The sequence below is a fragment of the Seriola lalandi genome, unplaced genomic scaffold (assembly GCF_002814215.2).
Source record: "Seriola lalandi dorsalis isolate HSWRI2012SDOR001 ecotype SW California unplaced genomic scaffold, Sedor1 jcf7180002054816, whole genome shotgun sequence".
NCBI classification, from domain to species: Eukaryota; Metazoa; Chordata; class Actinopteri; order Carangiformes; family Carangidae; genus Seriola; species Seriola lalandi.
This window is the reverse complement of record NW_019525369.1, coordinates 33,677-60,007: the sequence shown is the minus strand read 5'-3', so window position 1 is coordinate 60,007 and position 26,331 is coordinate 33,677. Positions and strand designations below refer to the sequence as shown.

At 40.9% G+C, this 26,331-nt stretch overlaps 2 protein-coding genes and 5 non-coding genes across 17 annotated transcripts in view; all 7 read left to right on the top strand.

The window, feature by feature from the left end:
- The window catches only part of LOC111669755 (nuclear receptor coactivator 2-like), a 50,740-nt gene extending 38,492 nt beyond the window's left edge, over positions 1-12,248 (top strand). For 3 of the 7 annotated variants that reach the window (XM_087179272.1, XM_087179274.1, XM_087179273.1), the window contains 12 exons: positions 1,267-1,522; positions 1,695-1,916; positions 2,005-2,202; positions 2,281-2,380; positions 2,507-2,675; positions 2,812-3,132; positions 4,448-4,525; positions 5,006-5,438; positions 6,325-6,571; positions 6,668-6,818; positions 7,143-7,217; positions 7,490-12,248. In XM_087179272.1, the coding sequence (XP_087035398.1) occupies positions 1,267-1,522; positions 1,695-1,916; positions 2,005-2,202; positions 2,281-2,380; positions 2,507-2,675; positions 2,812-3,132; positions 4,448-4,525; positions 5,006-5,438; positions 6,325-6,571; positions 6,668-6,818; positions 7,143-7,217; positions 7,490-7,501 (2,262 nt within the window). In that variant the 3' untranslated portion in view covers positions 7,502-12,248. The remainder of the gene's footprint in view (positions 1-1,266; positions 1,523-1,694; positions 1,917-2,004; positions 2,203-2,280; positions 2,381-2,506; positions 2,676-2,811; positions 3,133-4,447; positions 4,526-5,005; positions 5,439-6,324; positions 6,572-6,667; positions 6,819-7,142; positions 7,218-7,489) is intronic. The other 4 variants (XM_023426206.2, XM_087179275.1, XM_087179277.1 and 1 more) reach the window with 4 other exon arrangements.
- A 2,974-nt stretch (positions 12,249-15,222) lies between these two features.
- LOC111669756 (ATP-dependent 6-phosphofructokinase, platelet type-like) overlaps positions 15,223-26,331 on the top strand; it is a 32,577-nt gene continuing 21,468 nt past the window's right edge. For 3 of the 5 annotated variants that reach the window (XM_023426208.2, XM_087179279.1, XM_023426209.2), the window contains exons 1-7: positions 15,224-15,442; positions 20,107-20,180; positions 22,497-22,574; positions 22,999-23,188; positions 23,290-23,455; positions 23,860-23,904; positions 24,214-24,322. In XM_023426208.2, the coding sequence (XP_023281976.1) occupies positions 15,334-15,442; positions 20,107-20,180; positions 22,497-22,574; positions 22,999-23,188; positions 23,290-23,455; positions 23,860-23,904; positions 24,214-24,322 (771 nt within the window). In that variant the 5' untranslated portion in view covers positions 15,224-15,333. Of the gene's footprint in view, positions 15,443-20,106; positions 20,181-22,496; positions 22,575-22,998; positions 23,189-23,289; positions 23,456-23,859; positions 23,905-24,213; positions 24,323-26,331 lie in introns of all 5 variants that reach the window. The other 2 variants (XM_087179278.1, XM_023426207.2) reach the window with 2 other exon arrangements.
- trnar-ucu (transfer RNA arginine (anticodon UCU)) lies at positions 24,857-24,948 on the top strand. Its single transcript is given in 2 exon segments — positions 24,857-24,893; positions 24,913-24,948. It is a non-coding gene; the product is annotated as a tRNA-Arg (tRNA).
- On the top strand, positions 25,466-25,557 carry trnar-ucu (transfer RNA arginine (anticodon UCU)). The gene is given in 2 exon segments: positions 25,466-25,502; positions 25,522-25,557. It is a non-coding gene; the product is annotated as a tRNA-Arg (tRNA).
- trnar-ucu (transfer RNA arginine (anticodon UCU)) lies at positions 25,786-25,877 on the top strand. The gene is given in 2 exon segments: positions 25,786-25,822; positions 25,842-25,877. It is a non-coding gene; the product is annotated as a tRNA-Arg (tRNA).
- trnar-ucu (transfer RNA arginine (anticodon UCU)) lies at positions 25,998-26,089 on the top strand. Its single transcript is given in 2 exon segments — positions 25,998-26,034; positions 26,054-26,089. It is a non-coding gene; the product is annotated as a tRNA-Arg (tRNA).
- Positions 26,210-26,301, top strand: trnar-ucu (transfer RNA arginine (anticodon UCU)). The gene is given in 2 exon segments: positions 26,210-26,246; positions 26,266-26,301. It is a non-coding gene; the product is annotated as a tRNA-Arg (tRNA).

Here is a 26,331-nt window from a genome sequence, read left to right as displayed (position 1 = left end):
TGCTTTGTGTTTGAGAAAGCAAACATGTGACAAATGTGTGCAACATTTCTTAGAGTGTAGTTGTATGTAAATATATTTCTGCTGCAAGTGTGTATCAATGTTTACTGGTGCACAGAGCATTGGATTCAGAGCTGTGGGAAACTCCAACAATCTCTGAACCTTTATACCCACTACAGTCTGCAGTAGTTTTTAAAGCAAATCCAACATTTTATTAGCATTTAGCTTGCTACCTGTTAGCAGACTGATACTCTATCAGACCTGCATATCATAATGATGTTGAGGATGCCCTTACTGTACCCAGCTTGAGTCAGTATAAGCAAGACGTAGCTGACATGGTGCACAACTTAAGTTAAACAAAGCAGAGGCAGAGAACTACCATATGTTGGACTGACATGTAGTGACTGACTGCAGTGCTGCGGTCAGCTGATGTTCCATATGCTGCATCAACAACCAAAATAATTAACCTTATGTGGCTGATGTTAGGTAATGGTAGCATACGTCCTTCAACTATGCTACTAAGTTTTTGTTGGACATGTCCCTCACAAACAATGCCCTTGATGTGTGGCAATATTGTGGTCACTCTGTGTGTGTGTGTGTGTGTGTGTGTGTGTGTGTGTGTGTGTGTGTGTGTGCGTGCGTGTTTGTGTGTATACCCTGGCTAAACAGAGCTGTGACTCTGTCTTATTGTACATCACACATGACCTCATTAGTGCCTGCAGTTTATTTTTAGGTCTTTCTCTATTCATCAGTCAAACTGCCGCAGGAAACCGTCCCTGTCAGTGGTGTGTGTTTCTGTGTGTGTGTGTGTGTGTGTGTGTGTGTGGGGCGGGTTAAATTACACTGAGGGGGGTTCTCAGTTTCTGTCAAAGTTGTCATCAAAAGTGATTATACATGTTTACATGTTCATTATGAAAAGGTTTCTTTTCATATTTTGGTTTAGTTTTGTTTTTGTTTCACTCTTAATCCTCAGTAAACGTCCTTTTTTCTTTGTTGGCAAAACTAGCTTCATCACCTGAGAAACTGCATTTTACTTTCACTTTTTACTAAGACAAAGGATGTCCTGTCAAAAGCAGTAAAATAGAAGGTTTTATATGATCGTGACTGTAATGCTTTAACTTTGAATTAAGAATCATGACCAAGTTGAAAATTCTGTAAAATGTGTATTTGTGGATACTGAAACATGCACATTTTCGCAGACAAGCCTTTTAAATGTCATTGACACATTGAAGTATATGTGTAAGAGTTTTTTGCTGTTGCTGATTTCAGACCAGTGAGCTGGAGGACCTGCTGGAGGACCTGCAGAGCGGCGGCCAGCAACAGCCGTTCGGGGGCCAGGCACCGGCCAGAGGACCATCCTCCTCTTCGTCCTCCTCTTCCTCTGTGCCGCCTGGTTCCTCCGCGGACAAACAGACCATCATCAGCGACATCCTGCAGATGGCCGACAGTGGCAGCAGCAGCAGCCCCCCCAACCAGCACCGAGCCTTCCCTCCAGTCGGCCCTGCAAGTACGTCTGCAACAGGATGTTAGTGTCCGAGTCAATTTGATCATTTCTGGGTCTTAAATGCTTTTGAACTGCACAAAATCTTTAGAATCTCTTTGAGAAAATAAGGACACCTCCGTCACACATTTCTCTCAGCATATGCACAATACTGTACATAATGACTAGTAAAAAGAAAAACGTGTCTTCCTCCCAGCAGCCTTTAACGGTGCCAGGCCGGGCCAACCAAGCCGAGGTGCTCCTCCAGTCAGGAGCATGTCTATGGACGGCAATATGGCTCCCAACCCTAACACCACCAGGCCTTTCCCCCCTCAACACAGGAACCACGGCCCCTACTCTTTAATGCAGCAACAACAACAACAAGGCATGATGGGAAGTCATGCAGCCATGGCCAACCAAGCTGCTATGGCCAACGCAGGTGAGGCAGGAAAAGATATAGTATCTTGTGTTTTTTTTAAATGACTGTAATCAACTCAACATCGGACTAATTCTTCTCTCCAAATCAGGCATGATGAGCAACGGGTCAATGCGGGGCTCCATGCAGCAGGGTTGGGGTCCCCAGGGACCCATGGGGGGTACTGCAGGGCCAATGATGGGCCAGGGGATCGGACCTGGTCGACTGGTCCCCAACATGAACAGCGGGCTGCCTACAAGAGGCCCACCTGGATCCAGAGCTATGGTCAACATGCAGATGATGGGCAACGGTGAGTGAGAAAGAAAGAAAGAAAGAAAGAAAGAAAGAAAGATCAGCTCTCATCAAAACTTGTTTTTCTTTCCCTCAGAGGTGGCAAACCCCACCTACACTCAGCAACATGCTCCACCCAATCAGACTGCACCATGGCCAGACCGAATGATGATGGATCACTATGGAAACCAAAGCAGGTATGGCATTCATTCTATCGCAAAGTATAAAAGAAGAAGAGAAGCCAAAAAAAATGATCATGAGCATGTGGGCTTCGTCCAGACCCATGAGTCTGTAGTGACAATAACACCCAGGGTATCTTCCAGGCCACCGTATGGCATCCCCCAGGAGGACGGGATGGGGTGTTGCAGCACGGGGCCCGAGGGCCAGCCGGACGAAGGAGCCCTGCTGAACCAGCTGTGCTCGGTGCTAAAGGACTATGAGGGTCTGGAGGAGATCGACAAGATGCTGGGAATCCCCACGCTGGCTGGACAGGTGAGGACCTTCAGACCGACCCTGAAAACAACTAGCAAAAAACAGGGGGAAATATTGATGCAGATTAACATCACTAAGCTCATTTTTAATTTTTTTTTTTTATTTCTTACTCATATCCCATCTTCTCACCCTGCAGGGTCCTATGTCAGACCAAGACCAGTACCTCAGCTCCTCCGACCCAGCAGCCAGAATGAAGCCTCCCCAATACAGTCAACACTATGGTGGCCAGCCAGGTTATGGCGGCATTCCTCCTGATGGCGGATTCCATGGCCCCTCTATGGGTGGCCACATTGGGCCGCAAAGGATGCCACATGCTGGTTACCCCCCAATGATGAGGATGCCTGGGGCCACGGGGCCCAGACCGGCCGGAATGAGGCCAGGGGGGCCTAATCCAGTAGTGCAACCTCAGCCCAACAACCTGAGACTCCAGCTGCAGCACAGACTCCAGGCCCAGCTGGTAGGTGACACCAGATACCGTCCGTTATATCACTCCTCCTGCAGTTTTGTGATGTTTGTCGACCTCAAACCAGGAATGTTGTGTTAGATGGGACAATCACATCCAGTTGTGACTTTCTGATGAACGAGATACTGTGCAAACAAAACACAGCAGTCTCTTTTTGCAGATTACACTCAAAAAAATTTGATTTTTTCTTATTACATGTGATGCAACAGAGCAGACAGCGATGCCAACAGGGTTCAGTGAGTTTAAACTAAGCAGCATCAGCCAGAAAGGAACAAACATGTTGCAGCTTTCTGCCTTCATCAGCAGTTACCTGCTGTTGAGACGCTTAACAATGAACACACACATGATGTGAACATACAGCGCGCACACACACACACACACACACACACACACACACACACACACAAAATCATACACTCACGCATAAAGATGATTGCTTGCACCTTATGTAACTGGCAGTTAACACAGCGTATTTCTTTGAAGAGCCTATTTCCCCATAAAGTTCCTGTTTCTGACTGTGTGCCCTGCACCTCTATGTTGTTAATTCACAGTTCATTTTGTAGTACTTTTTTATTTATTTATTTATTTTAGTTTGTTCCTGTTTTCACATTTTGAGTCTCAAAATCTTGAGTAAATACTAAATGTTTCACATTTATCCTGAAATTGTGAAAAATAATAAATCACCAAGGCTGACTTTAATTTGAACAGCACCATTTGTACAATAAAGTCTAGGCTGCCACCTGGTGGACAGGGAAAACACACTGTGGGTATCAATTAGTAGCTCTGATGATGTAGCAGTGAGACACAACTTTTTCACCTCCATCTTTACATTTAGGTTGGTGCCAATTTAAATTCTTGTCATACATCAGTGGGTCATTCATATGAGTCAGTTACACTGAAATAAAGCTTGACCTGCAAGAGTTTGGCATGCAGGGCTTTATTTGAAAATCTGAGCAACAACAAAATTTCTCAAAGGTCTTCAAATTTAAATGTAAAGTAGTTTTGTGATGCAACATATCTTTCATGCTATGGTTGCATTTGGCATTACTGCAAAAATGTGGGGCATTGATAGACCCAGAGGAGTCTGAACGAGACCCAAACCGTGACAGTCTTAGTGCTTCAGGAGTGACATATACAGGACTTGGCGTTGTATGATTTCATAAGAAAAACTGTAGATATTTTTAACATTCATGAAGTGACGTGACATGCCAAGTTGATACTTTGAAACTAACTGTATTTCTCATGCCTGAGAGGTTGTTGCTGTCAATATACTGTATATAATAACAAACTCCATCCATCCCCCATTTAGAACCGTCAGCCAATGGTGAACCAGATGAGTGGAGTGTCCAATATGAATCTACCTCTAAGGTCTAATGTACCAAACCAGGTCAGTCTATGTATCTGAATATGTGTATGTATGTATCTCTCTCACTCTCTCTCTCTAGTCCAGGGTTGAGAAGATTAGGAATCAAAATGATGTGTGTTTGATTGGTAGATCATTGACTGTTGCTGGTCCATGCCAACACTTAGGCATACTGTGTGTTGCATGTTTGTAAGGTAGGAATATCAATACTGTGTAAATGAGTATCTTGACACATTGGTTCCTTGCAACCACTCACTAAGTAAAAAAAAAAAAGAGTGAAAAGTTTTTTAAACTCACAATTTCCTTACAAATTGTTTAAATAGAAAATATAATTGAAGTAATAAAGTAGGTTCAGCAGCTGAGACAGCTCAACTCAGACTGAAGAAATGCACCAGCCCAAAGGTTTGCAGACCTGATGGTAATTTGTGGTCGGTTGAGTTCACATCCCTTTAGAGTTTAGTTTACAGCCTCTTGAGTGTCTCCTCTCTGTGTTTCCTCCTGCAGGGAACCCTCAACGCCCAGATGCTGGCCCAGCGTCAGCGCGAGTACCTCAGCAACCACCTACGCCAACGCCAACAGCAGCAGCAGCAGCAGCAACAACATCTGCACCACCAGCGTGCCATGATGATGCGGACTCAGGGCATCAACATGCCGCCGAACATGCCCAGCGGGGGCGCCGCTCCCACGCCGATGCCCATCGGTGGCACCAACCCGCGTCTCCCGCAGGGCAACCCGCAGCAGTTCCCTTACCCAGCCTCCAGCTACGGTACGGGCCTGCCCTCTCCTCCTCCACCTCCTCATCCTCATCCCGGCTCCTCCCCTCTCTCCCCCAGTCGTCATCTGACTAGCCAGGGCATGATGGGAAATGTAGGCGGGCATTACAGCGGGGTAATGAGTCCGCCATCACAGCACAGTGCCTTCCAGTTCAGCAGTTCAGGTACATGATCAGAGCGTAGAAGCCGCGTCTCAGTGGTCTCTGTTAGCTTCTGTTGTTGTTGTTGTTGTTGTTGTTGTTGTTGTTGTTGTTGTTGTTGTCGTTGTCGTTGTCGTTGTTGTTGTGGTGGTGGCGGTGATCAAACATAATCATCTTTTTTCAGACTGTGGAAATCAAGTCTTTTTTTAAGTTGATTGGCTGCGGTTGAAGTTGCGCATGAATAAAATGTTTACTTGCGTCAGATTTGTTTTTGAGGACAAATCATCAGTGTTTTTACAGTGAGATTAACACTTTGTCTACATTTGTCATGAACCAATCAGGAGACTAATACTGTTATTCTGGTGGTGGCACTGGTGAAACACAAATCTTCTCTCTCCTTCTCTTTTCTAATATTTTTTGACTTTGTGTGTCGTCTCTCAGTGTTTTAAATTCATTGTGAATAAACTCTTAATGTCATTTGACCAAAAAAAGGGAATTTTCTTTTTTAGGTTGCAAGTTTCTGAAGTAAGGACAGAATAGGATCCTGAGGATTTTGTACAGCAGTATAGTAGTAAAGTTTGTGGCATCGTGGAGTTCAGTTGTTTGCCAGTTGGATTTTGACAGAGATGCATTTGCTAGCTGTTTTGGATTGGTTTTGGTTGGTCTTTTCATATTTAGGGCTGCATTTACCAAGAACTGGATGTTAAAGCAAAGATTTTTTTTTCAATGTTTTTTCCTCTGGTTTAGAGGCAAGATGATTCCGATTTGACTCTCTTTGTCCTCTTGTTAAGGATGACAGAGGAGAGTAGAGGTTGCATAATTTATCAGCTACATGTTACTTTTTAGATGTTAGTGTGTGTTATTATATCTTTCCATTCACCTTAACCCGTTTATCTGTTTCAATCTCCAGGAATGAGCCAACAGCAGCAACACCAGGATCCAGTGTCAGGCTTCCCATGTGGGGCTGCAACCCCTCAGAGCCCTCTGTTGTCCCCCAGGATGGGGCAGGGTCAGAGCCCCATGCTGCAGCAGAGTCAGGGCCAACCACAACCCCAACCCCAACCCCAGGGCCCGAACCAGGGAGGACCCCCCAGCTACCAGCCTAGCGCCGACCTCAACGGATGGCCCCAACCTGCCAACATCTCCACCAGCAACAGGTAAAAACAGAAGAACAGCTCACCATTCGTGTGAACATGCTTTTCAGCAGCTGACATTTCATCAGCTCAGCTTTAACTCAGCTCGCCTTGTGTCAGTGTGTACCCCCAACAGTCGCAGTCCCAGTACGCCGCACAACCCAACGGAGGAATGTACAACGGCAACAGCATGAACATGGGAGTCATGGCCAGCAATGGTGGCAACATGAACCAGATGTCAGGACAGATGAGCTCCATGAATACAGAGCAGGTAAGAGATAAGCCTACATACTGCCTGCTACTTACTGTTTCATTCCAATACATAAGCTTATTTAAGGCCATGATTAATCTACATTTTTATTATTTAACTAATATTTATTGTGTTTACTTTTGCTTCTCAGTATAACCGTGGTGTTTGAGATTCAAAGTAACGCAAATAAAGACACAAAATTAAATTTTTCTGGAAGATACTTAGTACTTTGTTCATGTGTGTTTTGTGTCATTAAGTAAAATGAACTCTTCCTCAGTATCCGTGAATAATGATACATTTTAATTAGCAGCCATGTTCATGTGTCCTGTTATTCTTCTGGTACAGGTCAGTGACAACAGCCTGATCTTGGATCAGCTGGCAGGAATTGACATGCTGACACAAGATGGTGACGCCAATTCTGTAAGTAAAAGATTGTTGTCGTTGTACTTTATATATTATAATGTTAAATTTTTCATGTATTAATCACATAAACATCATATAATAAGCCTGACATGATATAGTAAGTGTCTGCCCATCTATTACATTACATGTTATATTGTATGAAAAAAGTCTAAAATTTAATGTGGGGAACCCTGATGAACCCCTGGTGTGTGGTTCCTGTCAATAACTTTTGATTATTTGTTATTTTCTTTTTTTTCTTTAACTTGATCTGGATTTTCTGTCTTCTACAGAATTATTGCTGACCCCAGCTGTGGTTGAGACAAGGCGACACAGGAACTCATGAAGAAGCAGCGAGGAGTCTGGGACGAGAGACAGAAACACTGCTTCCTGTTTCACACCAGCCAACTCAGAGGCGCCAGTCAGAGAGAGGACAACCAACACATGTAAAACCTTCTGAACTGCATTGACTCAGTGTGGTTTCATTCAACCTGACATTTTATGCAAAAAAAAAAAAAAAGTCAGACGTTTTAGGGAAACTGCCATCTGAACCATCCTAACAGCAAATGCACAATGGGAGGATACATGTTATATTTATCTGTACACTGTTAATCCTCACACAAAACCTTGTTTTCAAATGATCAAATTAAGGCTGATCCCAAAAAAAAATTACCTGTACTTTTACCATGACAGCGTACCTGATAAGCTGAACATAGTCTAGATTTCCACAGAGTTATTTAGATGTTTTCAAATGAAGAAGCAAAAGAGGGTTCATGTCCCCTGAACTGATTTGAAGGCTTGTAATTTAAAACATTCGGAGGAAGTGTTGGGTTTTCACTGAAAGCAAACAGCAGCAATAGCAATCCATGCTCTTCTTGCTTCATAAAATCAAAAGAAACAGAAAAAAGAAAACACTGAAATAAGGGGCAACTACTAACATCATGTTTAAGACAGGAAGCTCTTACATATTCAAAATGCTTCTACATTTTTTGACACAAAATGCGACATTTTGCACCATTTGGACAAATTCAGTAAAACCTGCCCATCGGCTGTTAGTGTTTGCTGTTAGTATGTGCTCTGATCAGATGAATGTGTTCCAACTCTAGTCCTCAAGTCTCTAAAGCAGTGTATTTGTGATAGAGCAAATTTGTGTGTGTGTGTGTGCGTGTGTGCCTGTGTAGGTGTGTGTGTATGTGTGTGCGTGTGCCTGTGTGTGTGTATGTGTGTGTGTGTGTGTGTGTGTGAAACTGAAATGATGTCACAGATTGACACTGGAGAAGCGAATGGTTGACAAGCATAAATGAAACCTCTGGATTTTATCTTTTTATGGTTCTATTTCTGAGCCTGACTGAAAACGTCAAATGAGAAGGTTTATGAAAAAAATATTTCACAGGTATTTATAGTTTTGAAGAAATTTTAGAGATTCTTTGTATGACGTAAAAAAAAAGAAAATCAAGGATATCTTTCTTTAAGAAAATCTCTCAGAATGGTACATTTTGATGTCGATTTTGAAAATTAATATATTTCAACTGCTGTAGTTACCGGGGAGCTGTATCCCTGTTAAATGATTTTTTGAATGAAGGTGAATGTGTATAGATAGTGTATATACTTAGATTTATAATACCATTTTTCTTCTAAGTGGTGTAGCAAAGCAGCGATTTGGAGTTTTAATCCAACAGTTTTTCAGAGAAGAAGAAAATGTTTCATTGGTTGAATTGAACCTTAGTGGGTGGAGCTAAAGAGCCACAAGACAACACGACTGCAACTGACGAAGAAACAACCTAAATGTTAAAATCCCATGTCCTTATTTCATTTTGCTATTGCTATTTCACTACAGCTATTTTGAATTTGAAAATTCAGCTAGGCTAACTAGCTAACTTTGTTATCCTAGTATCAGCAGCTTGAAACTTTCTGGTTACGCAGCCATTAGCGATTCCTTTTTAGCCATTGTAGTGGCGAGAGGATGGCAGTGACGGTTGGTCCGCCACTTTGGTTCAGAATGAAATATCTTGACAAATACGGGATGGATTGCCATAAAATTTGGAACAGACATTCATAATTCTCATATGTGATATTTAATAAATGTGATCCCCAGTACAGTACAGATTCATTTATGACGAAATACCTACAAAACAAATAACTTTCGCATTAATGCTAACACCCTAAACTAAGATGGTGACCACACGATGTCTGTTGTCACGTTTCACAGACTGTCTGGAAATCGTTTGTGTGCTCGCTCTGCCCACTGAGATTCTACCACTGTGACTATTTCTGCCTCCAAAGCAGCTTCGCCTCTAAACAAGATGCGTATAACTAATAATAAAACTCCAGGCTACTGCGATCCATTTAAAAAAAGAAAAAAAAAAAAAAAGGAAAAAGTCTTTGTGTTGCGATGTACTGGCCTGCAGGACTCACTCTTGTGTGTCGCAGGTGTGTAGCTTAAGCTCTCTGTCGTGCTGAAGGACAATTGAAAAGCGTGTTGGTTTTGTTGTGTTGGCTCTTTCTGTGGGTGAAACTGTGACCTTTGAATGACAAGACATTCTTTATGTACTCTACGAAGTATCGGCCTGGTCCCTATGAACAGATTGACAGAGATAAATGAAACCTTTCTATTAAACAAAGAAGAGCAGGCGAGCCAGGACGTTTACAATCTAGATTTATAAAAAAGACTGGACCTTTAGCATTTTGGGAATAGTTTCATTACATCAAATTGAAAGGTGCTCCCTTTATTCATTAGGTACTGTCTCACAAAAACTAACTGTAACTAGCAACATGGACTTCTCGAATCCCACTGGTCCAGAAACCTGTTAAGCACAAAGATGAGGGACTACTTTTCTCTGCAGAACAAGACGAATGTGACGGTGCAAACCGAATGCAAAATGAAACACTGAAAATAATTTTTTTTTTTTTAGGAAAACTTTGCGTTGATCCCATTTCCCCTTCGTTTCCCTTCATCTTTCAGTGCAGTAAAATTATATGCCAGTATGCTGCATGTTGTAAAACCCCAAAGATTTTTATGAGAAATCCTCTTAAGAGAAAATCTAAGCCATGGAAATGATCTGAATGTCAAACTCTCTGCAAGGGTTCAAGGCAATCAAGAGCGGATGTAAACGCTCATGTACAGTAACTCCTAATGTTTTAGATGAAGGTGAATTATTCTCTCTTGATCTTGACTGATACAGTATACACACACACACACACACACACACACACACACACAAACATACATATATATATATATATATATATTGAAGATTGTTCTTGATTCGTAGATGGATATTTTATCAATTGCAAAATACTGTTATTCATGTAAGTACCTTAAGATGCTAAAGACATAGCATACTGCCTTAGATCTGTGGTTCTGTGTGTGGTGTATAACTGTAAGGTGTATTATATGTCACACACTACTGAGTGAGTGTTTTACCACTTCGTACCGTAGGTGTACAACCAGGATTTTTTATATTTTCTCCCAAGAAATGACACTGTACAACGTGTTATAACCTATCAGGTCATGCAAATCACAATAATACTTTGTTAGCGTAAATTATTTTGTTCATAGTTTCCCTGTACAATGCAACAGGGAGGGTCTCCCTTACTAACACAGTGTTTTTGGTGCATAAAGGGGTATTCAGTCATTTTTGACCTTTGCTGACCTGCTGGTGACCAGTAGGAACAGCAGCAACAGCGGTTTATCTCTAGCTGACATTTGGGCTGTAAATGACAATAATGTAGTGAAATATGCATCTAGCCCTGATGCAGGACTGTATCACTGCTAAAATTAAGATCCCATTTCTGATATTAAATGCTTATAAAATCTCATAGTGAACAAACTTTGAAAATATAAAAGGTAAACTTCTCTGTAACGGTTTCACATATGATATCGGTTATGTGTAGGGCTGAGTATCATTATGCATTTAACAAATTTATATTTAACAAAAGATGATAAAGGTTCTCAAATGTTGAATCTCATAGCCATATAGGGATGTTTCCTAAATAAACAAGAGTAAATTAGCCTAAAAGTGGCTAAAAGAGTAATTTAACTCTGGAACAGAAACATGATAGATCTTGATACAGTAATAAAGTTTGATATCCAGCCCTAGTTATGTGGAAAGAAGCAAAAATGCGACTTACGCTGATGCATGTGCCAAGTAATGTGAAAATGAATGTAAAATCCAGTGTGGAATATACAGTACTTTCTTTCTTTCTCACCACTTGGTTGAGTTATATTTCCAATTTCCAATTCTTCTTCTTTTTTTCTATCACTAGATGGCGCCAAAGTCAAATCTTACACTTAGTGGCTTTAATCTTGCACAAGCTGTGCTGGCATGCATAAAACAATGGCTGTAGGCAATAAATTAAATTCCTTACTTTTATTATTTTGTTAGTGTTGTAATAAAACTGCATCAGGGCCGGAAGGCATTAGATTAATCATTCAGTCCTGATCTAACATCCCTGATTTAAACACTGGAATAATAAAAATGCTTTCTCCTTTTGCTTTAGTGAGCCTTTGTAGACAAAACATTTATATAGATAATCAATACATCCAGAGAAATTGATTTGCTTTTTCTTTTAGGCTATGAAATTTTTAAAAAATGTACTTATTATATTATCCCCTTTAAATAATATTTTAAAAGCTATATACATCAGGATTAGGCCACTGTAAAATGTTACTTCTGAGTTTCCCTGTGATCAGCTGTCGGTTGTACTGTACGTAAAGCCAGTTTGATTGAAATGTTTCCCAGTTCATTGGTATTTCAGAGCAATAGGTCAAAGCTGAAGGAGAGTTTAGGTGTTCAAAGATCACTGTTTGCAGTTCAAGAGATTTTTTTTCTTCTTTTTTTTTTTAATGATCCTCTCTGCTGTGATGTTCATATTAAACATCTCAGCGGTGACAAAGTCCAGTACAGTTTATTCAGAGTGTGAGTGTTTTATTATGCAAAAGTCCAGACGTTCACACCACTTTATGCAAGCTGTTGACTCTAATGTTGCTTTTGCCAATGCTACTCGTTAATTTATGATTCATGCCACTGTAAATAAATTATTTTTATTGAACGAGCCTGCTTCTGTCTTTTCATTTCACCCCCTGTTGTTCTGGTGTCACGACCTTTATTATAGCTGATTTTATTTTCATAATTTACATGAATGATATTGTGCTGCAGACCTGAGGCTGACTGCATCCTCTGTGTGCAATACTCGCTTTCCACCGCCAGGAGGCGACATTGTCCAGGAATTTTAAATAACCTTGATGACTTGCTGTGTTGAATTAATTATTCTCAGAACTTTCCATCGCTTCCCTCTTAAATGCTCATACAGTACTATCCTAAAATCATAGAAGAACTAAAATACCACATCACCTGCCACAGGCTGAAAAAGTGTCCCTGGTGTGTGTGTGTGTGTGTGTGTGTGTTTATAATATGCATAAATATACATAATATGCTATTAAAAACTCAGATTGTTTTACTTTTACTCTTGTTAACAATAAAATCTGTGTCCTGGCTCCTGCTCCCATAACCTTGACCAGCACCTTTCTCTACACCTTTAATATTCTGCATAACATTTCTGTTAAGTCTCATCTTTGATCACTGACACTAACTTTATTTTAAAATGTGGTGGGGATCCCAAATTTTCCAAAGATGAGTGAGGCTGAATTTAGGGTAAAAATTTATGTAAAAGCTGTTTACACAACATGACAATGACACATACAATATGCAGTATATTATTTATACGTTTGTTCTGGTGTTTTGTTGTAACTGTCTCACTTAATAATATTCACATCCAATATGCCGTAGCTGGTCCATTTCACTAGCTGAGGAAAATCCTAAACATCTTTTCCACTGCTTAATACACATTTCTCAGTTTTTCATTCTCACATATTTGATATATTTGGGATCCTGGGTGTAATATAAGAAACTGCCCATCCATTGCAACTGTTTACGACACACCCAGGTTCACGTGGCGTTAATGTGGTTCCTTATTCTAAATCCCAAACTCTCATTTGAAGAAGTGGGGAACAGCAAAAATGTCCTTAGTCATGAGAAACATGCGCATATTTAAGTTCCCAGTTCTGTAGACGCTTCTGTATTCTGCAGAAGGAAACCTGGAGCTGGTCCAGTACCTGTTGTCCTCTGAATGGCCCTTCAAATCTAATCACACAACAATGCCACTGTCTGCCAGCGGAGACATGTTCCAACTTACTCTCAAATAAACCTTTTTGTCTTTAATGTATTATGAAATATAACAACTGTTACTAAACTCAGATGTCATTCAGCACTTCAACAGATATAGTTTTTGAGATAAAGCTGGCAATATGCAAACAATTGCTCAAGGTCATGAACTTTATGAAAGATTATGCATTCTGTCAAACTTGCAGAGTCGCAATAATACTTTAATAATTTTTTGAGGGGTTACCACATATAAAAATTTGGAGCACATGGGGATTAAAAAACGACTCAGGACTACAGAGATGCTGTAAATCCCACTATAAGTATTTCATATGTATCTGATTTCAGTTCATTGTTGCTGCAATTACATAATTTGATCTAATAATCTAATCTCTTTGTGTTGCATTATATCAATTTACCACACAGTTACAACACTCACTTTTTAGTGTTTGCAATATAAAGAAACTCATGAACAGTTATTGTAAGTGTATTATTTCTACACTGAAAGACTGTAGATTCGGTGCAATTGGTTGCAATGTATTTCCCTAGTACGTGATCTAGACGCCCATTGGTTGATTTAGCTGTCAATCAGAAAAGTAATGCGACATTGGCTTTCTGGCTCTGGCTTTTGGCATACTCGTCCATCTGGTGAGAGCCAAAGACTGGTGGAAAAAGTGTAGACTTCTCACTCTGATTTTATTTGAATATCACAAATGGACTTAGATATAATTGCAAGTAAATCAGATGGCTAGGCCTTACTTTATAATGTTACGACGAAATTACAGCAATTTTATAGAAAATAATTTACACCTTTGTCTATTTTTGAATCTTTTTGGGAAATTCAATGTGGCATCATTCTATATTTTCATCATCATCATTTTGCCAGCTAACTGAGGTTCGATGCATTAGGTAGTAAAGAGTTCAGCAGTTCCCCAAATGGCCAATAGAGGGTGGCTCCAAAGTGAGTCAATCCCCATAGATCACATTTAAAACTTTACAGCAGAAATAAACATGTTTACAATCTGGTACAATAAAGGTTGTGGTCTCTATAATTAATGTCCTTCTTCATGACAACTGTACTGGAGGTGAATTTTTATACAACAAACCCGTTTAAAGTTATGCATAATTGAGGACGTGGCATATTTGATTGACAGGTGGGTGCTTCACAGTCTGCAAACTGTTGAGCTACACCTCGGCTAATTTGAGAGTCTGAACTGACCTCTCGGCCATGTTTGTGACTAACAGAACGCGAGGAAGTCTGTGCTCCTGTTTTTTGAGGTGAGTGAAATCCTAGTATTTAATTTTATTCATGTTAGCAGGAATTAGCAGGTACTGGTGTGTGTCCTCACCATACCTGGCTATTTAGCTTAGCTTGCTAACTAGCCAATTTGCTACTAAACCAATTAGCCTTGGGTTATCCCAAACACTACGCTATGCTAACGATGCTGACGGGAGCGTAGCTTGCCACAGTTATTGAACCGGGTTTCACCGATGCCTCAGCTCCACTGACACTCCACTTCTTCTAATTTTTGCATTAGCCCGGAGTTAGGTGGAGTGAGACATTACCAAAATGGCGATGACAGAGCAGCACACTCAGAGGTTAAAAACCTTCAGAAACCCGTGGTTGATGTCACGGAGGCCAACTACCATCATTATCTATGGTTACTTTCTGTATATAATAAATTGACCCTGTGTTTGTTGGTAACTGCTGTATACAGTGTACTGTATACTTCACAGGTGCTCATAGTTGTTCTCAGTGAAGCATGGAGTGAGTCATCTTTCTTAATCCACGATCTTCGGTAAGGGGGTGTGGATGTGAAGGAGGAGGGCGGTGACCACTGCAGTCCTACTACAGTATCTCTCCTCCTGTCACAGATACCCACAGTGTTACTTGCTGCCGCAGGTCAGCTCGTTAAAACTGTACATCTCAATTTTTTTTTTAATTTTTTGGCAGGGGACCTTGACCCGGGACAGAGATGGCAGGAGCGGCGGCACCGAAGCGGCAGGACACCCGGAAATTTTTCGAGAATCTGTCCGGCGCTGGTAAATCCATCGCAGTGTTGACCAGCGGAGGAGATGCCCAAGGTAACGTTGTTGTAGTGGTTACATTATCGGACAGCTCTGTTGTCTCTGCCGAGTGAGTGAAATTTAAGACTGTGACAGCAAAGTGCTGCCAATAAACAAAAAGAAAACTATCTCAGCTCCCAACCCCTGTCGCCTATCGTTGTTTTAGTTAACCTAAGTGGTCTTTAATTGTGTCTGTTAAAGGAAATCACCGAGCATTCAGTTATCAGACATCTCATCTTAACCCACTGCTGCTGTCTGCCCAGGGTGTGTCGCATTTCCAGATGTTATATGTTTTTTGTTGGTAATAGTAATTTTGCATATTGTAAACCAAAGACTTGTCCGATAATGGATGTGCGGCCGCAGTTTTGTCCATTAAAGGAGTCGCACACCTTACAGTTACACCCTCCTGTGGAGCAAGTCATTTAAGAGGCGGTTTAAAAGAGTAAAGTTTCACCGCGTCATAGAGAAAAAAAGTGGAGTTTATTTCCACTGTATATATATGTTTTCCTTTCATGTTGCCAACCTGGGAATCTGTCTTATTATTTATAAGCTGTTTAATGAAGCTGAACGGCGGTTACGCAACAACTGACGCTCCCTGTCACATTTGTACACGGATGCTGCGGTATTTATCACGGAGAAAGAGACCGATCACGTTTAGTATTATATTAAACCATACATATATTAACCCAGGCCTGATAAACAGGAGTCCAGGTTAGATGCCTCTGGATAATTTTGAGAGCTGCGCCAAAATCAACAAGTGAACGTGATTATTGAATAATTCAGAAGACATCTCTTCTTACATTAGATGTTTCTTTCTTTATCATTCATTCATTCGCCAACGTCGTATCTATATGGGCTGGATTGCCTTGATGCCATAGATGGCGCAGGATTGTGCGTGTTTGTGCATGCATCTGCGTCCCTGTGCGCATCCGTAGCTCTCATGGCATCAACCCAAATTTAATTATTACTATAACATTTCTATAGTATTGCCACTAGGAGCTTCATCAGCACACACTGATTTTGCTATAGGTCTGTTTCACAGGACTTAAAATCAAAAGGCTTGTTGCTTAGCTCTCCCTATTTTGCTTTTGATGTAGCGTTTACATGTTTCCTGGTGTGTTAACTATCTTCATTCATAGTTATTGGCATTGGCAGCACAGACCTGTAATAGTGTAAAAAATCCAGACTAACTAATCACAATAACTTCCCGTCAGGAAAAGAAGCTCGTAAATCACACTTGATGTGTAGAAACACGTGTCTTGCATCACGGAGGATGAGTCGTGAGAGGCTCATTTTCAAGTTCGACACAGCAAAATACCCCATTTCTGATTGAGCCTTTCACAATAAATGTCGTACGGGATAGTTTGCGTGGCCTCGCTTTTATTCTGAAGGCGGGCTCTTGTTGGCTTGTCGTGTCTGTGTGAGCCGCTTTATTTATCCTGTCAGGGAGGTTTGTGTCGCCTACGTGAGGAGCTGCGAGTATGCATGTAGTGAAGAAAAAGGGATGAAGACATTAATGCAGATCATTTTTTGTTGTTTTCTTGCTTTTTATCATTTAAAAGGGAACTGATATTATGTATGGTCATTATTATATAATATTGATAACATTCATGGAATATCTTCAAAGATATGTATTGTGTGTCTTTGGTGCTCAGACACTAACCTTATCATATACAGCGATGTTACTTACAGCATCCCAGTTATTGTATGTGTCATGTATTTTTACTATAACACATACAGTATAATCAACTGTGTATTATCCCTCTGTGGTTCATCTATATCATCCTCTTCCAGCTGTACATCTAGTGCAGTGGGTTAACCATGGCTATTGTTGGCTCACAGGCGGTTACATAACACTGTGCGCCTATAGGGTGCTGTTGAAGTGCAGTGATATTTTGTCTGTCAGTCTCACTGCAGCACATCTCAGCATGTCAGCTTCCACACTGGATGTTAGAGTCAGCCTTTGTAGTAACAGTGTATAACAGCCCATGTTCCTCCTGAAAACATCTGAGAGGTAATTGAAGCTACACCTTGTGTAGTGTAGGTGCTGCCAGCGTTGGAGTGATGTACAGACTTACGCATCCGTTACTAGTGTCCTAATTTCCACTCATTCATAAAAACTGGCTGCTGGTTTAGAGGCAGGGCTGCTGAAGAGAACCAGAGATGCAACTAAACTAAATTATTATCATGTGAAAAAAGAATATAACAGAAGGAACACAGTGAAGGTTACACTAATCATGATTTCACTCCTCATCTAGATCTAGAGCCATGTGTTTAAGAATCATTCATTTTTATTAATAAATGTTCTATGCAGATGAGGAGCTGCCAGTTGTTTCATTCATTCAAACACGTTGCTCACAGAAAGGTCAGAGGTCAGGCTATCTGCTTGATGCTCTCTGACTTTTCCAAAGGCTAGAATTGCCGTGTTTGCCAAAAATGATCTATCTAGCTTGGTGAAAATATTTCTTTTGAAACAGGGGTTGAAAATGTATTCATTTGTTTTTCAAAAGCTTTTACAACCCTCTTCAATGTCAACAAACTTAGCAGGATTTTCTAGATGCTCCAGTCTTAACCTCGCTGTAAGAATAAAAATTATTACCAAGGGAGATTTTCCTACCACTCTGGGGAGGATACATAGGATACATGCACACGCATTCAGATACACACGCACACACACACACACACACACACACACACACACACACACACACACACACACACACACACTGGATATGTTTAGTCATTGCAGCCGACCGGAGGGAAATACTCACAGCCTCTCGTGTTGTGCTGAGTGCAACTCATTCCGAGAGCTCAGCTGGAACAGGACACACACACTCACACACGAACCTGTCATCCCGTGACCTCCCCTCATTATTGTTGTACTCATTTTTTCTAAACCTCACTAAACACATTTCACATTTTTCTGCAGATCCTCTTCGACCAATATGCACTGTCCTCGTCTCTAAGCAACATTACCTCATCCCATCAGCACTTGTTAGCGTACAACACAGCCTGAAACCACATCAACACTTGCATACTGTGTTTTTTCTGTCAAGGGCACCCTGTGATAGAGTCACTGTAGCATCCAGTCTGCCCTCAGTTCAGCATGAGATTATGAGGAAGTGGTCTGTTGGTTGGACAAAACAAGCAATTTGAAGTTTTCACCTTGGGCTTTAGAAAACAAACGGAGCCTAATGCGTACCATTGTCATCCAAAGAATAGTCGCATCCCGTACACATTCTGCACATAAGGGCCAGTGAATGAGACGGGTTGTTTACAGCTTATACTGTGGGAGGAAATTTGGCCAAGAGACAGTCATGTTGGCTGTGAGGGGCAGCTTGTTCCTGCTGTGCCCAGTGCTTCACTACGCTCATACTCACACAGAGAGTGGGCTTATACAGACATATGTGTCGGTCTTCAGCAAAACAAGCCATTTGATAACAAATGCTATAGATGCACAGTGTTATGTAACAGCCTGTGAGCCAACAATAGCCATGGTGAACCCACTGCACCGGGCTTTGGGCTTCAGTTATTTGAAAAAAATATCTCATATATGAAGTGATTATGAAAATGATCATAAGTTGCAGTTACAATTCTACTATATTTTTTTTGTTGCAGTAATCATTTATTATTGGCTTTCATGCCCAATATCTCCATTAGAATCATTCAAATTTAGCTCATAGCTGCCAATCTGCATGAACACAGAAGCCAAATATCAATGAGATACACCCTCAGTTCTATATCCAGTATTTGTTTTAAAGCCCTGGCCTGCTTATATAAACCTGTAAAATCAATGTATGGATGATGATTTACAGTCATTCCTGTTTGTCATTTCACTAAGTGCACCGACAGACACTTTTGTGTTTTGGCACAGGATCCTCAAGGGGACTCTTGCTCTGTCTCTTCTCCCTGCCTCTCTCTCTTTTGACCTCTTTACCCCTCCTGTTGTCTGCTGCTCTGTCTGGCTTCTGCATCTCTGATTATACTCTTATGTTTCCTGTTTTTTCCCTCGAGCCATTTTGAATTTATTTACTTTTTTTTGGTTTTTATTAAATAATATATCCAAGGTTGAGTGGAAGCAGGAAGCGTGACTAACCTTTCCTTGATATGGTTTTGTTCTTGAATTGGGTGACAGTTTTTTTTTCAGTTCAGAGACAAATTAGTGATTGGACATATGATAGAAAAACAGTGACCTGAGCTCGTTTCACTGCAGTTTGGCTGTAGATGTATAATATCCGTGCCCCATGACCTCCAGAAACATCAAACTGTTGTCAGTCTGTATTTAAATCTATTAAACACATGACTTTGTATTATTCTGAACAGGAACAAGTTTTTCTGACATTTTTCTGATGTGCAGTTTTTTTGTGCAAATGTGTTGCGAAAACGACTGAATTGCAGTTTTTAACAACATTTTGAAAATAAACGCACACAAATGTCAGTTGAATATTAGTGAAAACTTCTCAGGATGTCTTGGAGGACAGCCCTCAACCAAACTGAGATGCGTCCAGAGAGTTTAAGAAAGGCAGTGAAATAATGGTCATGGCTCATTCCTCTGTCCACTAGTTTGTGCTCCTCCACTGTGTTGCATTCTTAGTTTATTTATTTCCATCCTTTGGCTGTTGGGATACCATGATGTACAACAAGACTGTGACAACCACTGATTCCTCTCTGTCCTTTTCCAGGCATGAACGCAGCCGTCAGGGCGGTCGTCCGAATGGGCATCTACGTAGGAGCGAAGGTCTACTTCATCCACGAGGTGAGACATGACACGTGACTCAGGCTCCAGACGTGGCCCTCAGGGGGAGTCTGCAGTTTCTGCCACACTTGACAATGAGCTAAATTAGAACTGAGGAGTCTTCCTTTTTGGCTGTGATTATCTTTGAAAGCGGTCAGCAGGGTTCAAAAATCAAATACGAGACAGCATTTGGTTTCAGAGTCAGGCATCTTTTTGAAAACCACGGAAAATCTGGGAAAATCTTTTAAATGGAAGGCAAAATCAAAAATTTTAAATCTGAACACCTGTTTTTGAATTGATCTCAGATTTATATTCTAAATGATTAAAACCAACTCTCTGTATTAGCTGAGATTAAAATCTGCTTAGTTCAACAAGTATCTTATAAAACGTGTGATTTTTGTTATTCACACATTTTCCCAGTAGACTCATGATGATTCTGGCAGCACACAGGCTGTGCACAGAATTTCACAGATGTGAATAGGAGATAAAAATGTACAAGTCACAGAAAACAAATCATGATAATTCTGCCAGGAAGAAGGCAAACAGGTCACTGTGCACCACACAATGAAACAGAAGACGTAGCTGCAGTTTTCTTTGAAAGCAGATATCTGCCATTACATGAGGTGTTCTTCACCACTTATTACATCTAATATTTCATTGAAAATAGATGAGAAGTTATTGGTATTAAATGTATTTCAATGTGGTTAGCTGCAGTGTCTCTTATTAAGAAATAAGAGACAATTATTATTTAAGAAACATAAAGATTTGTTTGTGGGTTTGGAAACTGAAGTCTGATCTGTCCTTTAAAATGCAATGAAGACAATACCTTTATGACATCTTTATAGATCTTCCAAGCTGATTTTTAACTCTTGCCCTGTGTCCCCGTCATGTATTCTGCCGGCAAGACATTCGTGACATTCATTTAACCCAGAGGGAAATTATACTTCCTGCTCATTGCTGAAACACTTTAACCTCCCTATAGGGTCTGTGTTTATTTATAACCGACTAGTAGCAAGGCAAATCTTTGCATTCATGTGGAGTCTGCATGTATGTAGTGTGTACTATAACACAGATCTCACGATGGTCAGCACTGCCTTGATTATTGTGAATAGTTGAATTTTTAAATGCATACATTTTAGATAATGTCAGCTCATACAAAGTCATTTAGTCAGGGTATTGAGTTTGGTGACAAACAGATCAGTAATATATAATGTAGTTGTAGTATACTTCCTTTTAGCTGTTATTCCTATCTCATTACAGACCTCTTTTATATTTTAGCATTTTCTTCTTTTGGTGTGTCTTAAATAAAATCCAGAAGCTCACAGAGTGTATTGAGATATTTTAATTTTTAATATATCTTTGAGGATGAATATTTCATCAGGAGAGGATTTGAGTGACAGATTTTTGCATTAATGGCTCTGCAAAATGTTTTTTTGTTGCATCCTAAGCGAGGTTTACATGGTTATTCCATCAAGCATTACACATAAGTTTACTTGCTTATTATATACAGTGAATGGAGATTTGCTGTTTTCTGCAACTGTTGTATTACTGTCAGGATAAGGGTTTTTCTTCCCATTGGATTCACACATCTTAAACTGTAATTTAAGTCATGGTAAAGGAATTCAAATTGAATCTTTAATATAAAATAAAAATAGTCTGCAGGATAATCTGCTTCAGGACTTTGAATTATGAAGAATTATAAAGAAAAGCAGCAACAGATCCCTGTTACTTAGATATCTGAGACTTCCTGGATATTGAATGTCTGAGAATATATGAGAATATATGTGTGTGAGGATGGGCATGACGCCACTCATGGTAGTGACAGGGAGGGCAGGGTTGGAGACGCTCTGGTCTCAGTGTGGATATAATTGGATTACCAGGGGCAGATTTCATTCTTCCCTGGCTCCATCAGCCTTGAATAATCACTGGGCTGTGAGTAATGACACCTGAGTGCCATGACGCCTGTATTTTGGCTCGTAGCTTTGCTCAGCATACACAACACAGCAGCAGAGCCTAACAAGCATAACTATCAGTGCAAAAAGATTTGATGATATTTTTTTCTAACATATTCAGATTTTAAACAATTTGTCGATTGACAAATGGCATTGACAAATTGATTAACAGAAACAGAAACAAAATTATCTTACAGCATTTTCTAAGCTTATTTTTGCCTTTATTTGATTGTCAACAGTAAAGAGGAATATAGGAATCATGGGCAGGGAAAAGGGGTACGACATGCAACAGAGGTCCATAGCCAGAATCAAAGTGCGTGTGTGTGAGTTTTGTTGCGTGATGAATGATTCAGTGAATATCTGTCATATGTGTTTGTCCTCTCAGGGTTACCAGGGTATGGTGGACGGTGGAGACAACATCAAAGAGGCGACGTGGGAAAGCGTCTCCAGCATGTTGCAAGTGGTGAGCGGAGCTTTCTTCTGCTGTTTCAGGTCACGCACTCTGATATAGTTGCGTGAGGTTCTGTAAACATTACATTAAGCGTTAAGATATCTGATCCCAGCTCAGTGTAATATCAGATGCGTTGGTGGAGATGTATGATCAATGAAAGTGACTTTTATCTCTGAGCCAAATGAGTCTGTGATTGAATTAGAGCATTAAACTATTTGTCATGATCAGACTTTCATTCTCTAAAGTGGATAACATTCAATTCAACTGTGAAAAAATATTGATCTTGTAGACCAGCAATAGTATAAACAGCATTATAAAGTATGTGATGGTTAAAAAAATGAGAAAGTGTTTTTCATAGCAGCAAAATAGAGCCAGTAGATGAGCACTTTAAGGAGAGAACAGTGTGATTTCAGATTATAATCTGTGTTGTCCTCAGGGTGGCACAGTCATCGGCAGCGCCCGCTGTAAAGAATTTCGTACCCATGAGGGCCGTCTGAAGGCGGCACACAACCTCGTGCTGCGCAGCATCACCAACCTGTGTGTGATTGGTGGAGACGGCAGCTTGACCGGAGCCAACCTGTTCAGAGAGGAGTGGAGCAGCCTGTTGGATGAGCTCCAACAGCAAGGTGATCACTCGCTGCAGGACTTCCACTTGACTTTACATGATCACTCTCCCTTTATTACAGGTGTGAACTGAACGCATCTCGCTTCCTCTCTTGTTGTTCAGGTCTGATCGACGCGGAGGCAGCCCGCAGTAACTCGGAGCTCCACATTGTTGGTATGGTCGGCTCCATCGACAATGACTTCTGCGGCACTGACATGACCATTGGCACCGACTCGGCCCTGCATCGGATCATTGAGGTGGTGGACGCCATCATGACCACCGCTCAGAGGTGAAAACATCCTGAGAGGAGAAGAGACGAGTTGAGATGTGACAAGATGTAACAAGAAGTAGCAAGACGAGACATGAGACAACTAGATAATAGATGTGACGAGATGTGACAAGACATAAGGAGACAAGACAAGAAAAAAGAAAATGTAATGAGACACGATGAAAGTAGACAAACATGGTATCCCCTGACGTGGGTTAGCTAGCTAGTTGTAACTTTCATAGGTGCATCTATCTGTAGTTATCAGCGTCCCTACAAACCTCAATGACATGTCCTTTTTAGACATGGTTAAGGTCAGGGTGAAGGTTTGAGTGAGTTTGTCTCAGTCTTCTGTCCAGCACTGACCTGTTTCAACAGACCAGCCCAATGGGTGTCACTTATAAGTTCCATTTCTTGTTGTTTTGCAGCCACCAGAGGACATTTGTTCTGGAGGTCATGGGCAGACACTGCGGGTAGGCACTTTTCACTGTGTTAGAGAGTACATCACAGAGAGAAAAAGATACCACACACATGTTGAAGTTTAATTATGCTCAAGTCTCATTAGCCAAATGAACATCACCAAAAATGTATGCAGACAACATGGAGCTGACCTGAAGTGTGGAAATATTGATAATACTGCAGTCAGGCTCATTTGTTTGTGTGTCAGGCATGTCAGTCTGTTCAGGATGTGTAGATTAAATATTTATATATATTTATATATATTTGTTACAGAAAATGGAAAGATACAAAGCAATTACTAAAATGTGTTTGTGTGTGTGCAGATACTTGGCCCTGGTCAGTGCCCTGGCATGTGGGGCAGATTGGGTTTTTATCCCTGAAATGCCCCCTGAAGATGGCTGGGAGGATAACATGTGTCAGAAACTGTCTGAGGTAACACATACACACACAGACACAGCAACACATTAGTAATACATCATTTACCACAGCTGCCATTTTAGCTGTTTCTGTTTCAAAAATAGCAAATAATTTTGTGTCTTCTGCATTTCAGTGCCATTCTAGGTATTGGACATTAAGTAATATCGTCATTCGGGTAGGAATATGAAATGCACACCAGAAGCTAAAAGATATGTGAAGAAGGGATCCAAACCCACAACTTTTGAAGTTGGGTTTTTCTTATAAAGAGGCTGAAATGTATGGAAGCAGCTAGTTTGGAACAAAGATCTGTGGAAAGCGGATTAATTCAGATTTGTCTGTGACCATGCACTCATTTAGTGGTTAAACTTTTCTGAAAGGGAAATAGTTAAGGCAATTCAAAGGTTGTGGGTTCGAGTCCCACCAGAGTCGGAGTTTTACAGGGAAATCATTTGTCACACAGATTTGTCTATAAAAAACCCACTGATTTAGTGGTTAAACTTTTCTGAAAGGGACAAGATGAGTTGTGAGACCTGCTGTTCAAGGTCAACTGGCTCTGTGGCGCAATGGATAGCGCATTGGACTTCTAGGTAAATAGTTCTGAGGCAAGTCAAAGGTTGTGGGTTCGAGTCCCACCAGAGTCGGAGTTTTACAGGGAAATCATTTGTCACACAGATTTGTCTATAAACAACCCACTGATTTAGTGGTTAAACTTTTCTGAAAGGGACAAGTTGACTTGTGAGACCTGCTGTTCAAGGTCAACTGGCTCTGTGGCGCAATGGATAGCGCATTGGACTTCTAGGTAAATAGTTGTGAGGCAATTCAAAGGTTGTGGGTTTGAGTCCTACCAGAGTTGAGCTTTTATAGGGAAATCATTTGTACACAGTGTCTTCACTGGATAGTGTGGGACCAGTAATCAAATTTCAAGTCGGAGTATTAAATGCACACCAGGAGTCGTTTAAAGGTTGAACCACATCAGTGCGTTGCTCTTATAAACCTGTTGTAAAGAGGTTGAAGTGTGCAGTCGCAGCTAGTTTGGAATACAGATCCATGTAAAGCAGCAGTCACACAGATTTGTCTATAAACATCCCACTGATTTAGTGGTTAAACTTTTCTGAAAGGGACAAGGTGAGTTGTGAGACCTGCTGTGCAAGGTCAACTGGCTCTGTGGCGCAATGGATAGCGCATTGGACTTCTAGGTAAATAGTTGTGAGGCAATTCAAAGGTTGTGGGTTCGAGTCCCACCAGAGTCGGAGTTTTACAGGGAAATCATTTGTCACACAGATTTGTCTATATCAGTGCGTTGCTCTTATAAACCTGTTGTAAAGAGGTTGAAGTGTGCAGTCGCAGCTAGTTTGGAATACAGATCCATGTAAAGCAGCAGTCACACAGATTTGTCTATAAACAACCCACTGATTTAGTGGTTAAACTTTTCTGAAAGGGACAAGGTGAGTTGTGAGACCTGCTGTGCAAGGTCAACTGGTTCTGTGGCGCAATGGATAGCGCATTGGACTTCTAGGTAAATAGTTGTGAGGCAATTCAAAGGTTGTGGGTTCGAGTCCCACCAGAGTCGGACTTTTACAGGGAAATCATTTGTCACACAGATTTGTCTATAAAAAACCCACTGATTTATTGGTTAAACTTTTCTGAAAGGGACAAGTTGAATTGTGAGACCTGCTGTGCAAGGTCAACTGGCTCTGTGGCGCAATGGATAGCGCATTGGACTTCTAGGTAAATAGTTGTGAGGCAATTCAAAGGTTGTGGGTTCGAGTCCCACCAGAGTCGGAGTTTTACAGGGAAATCATTTGTCACACAGATTTGTCTATAAACAACCCACTGATTTAGTGGTTAAACTTTTCTGAAAGGGACAAGTTGACTTGTGAGACCTGCTGTTCAAGGTCAACTGGCTCTGTGGCGCAATGGATAGCGCATTGGACTTCTAGGTAAATAGTTCTGAGGCAATTCAAAGGTTGTGGGTTCGAGTCCCACCAGAGTCGGAGTTTTACAGGGAAATCATTTGTCACACA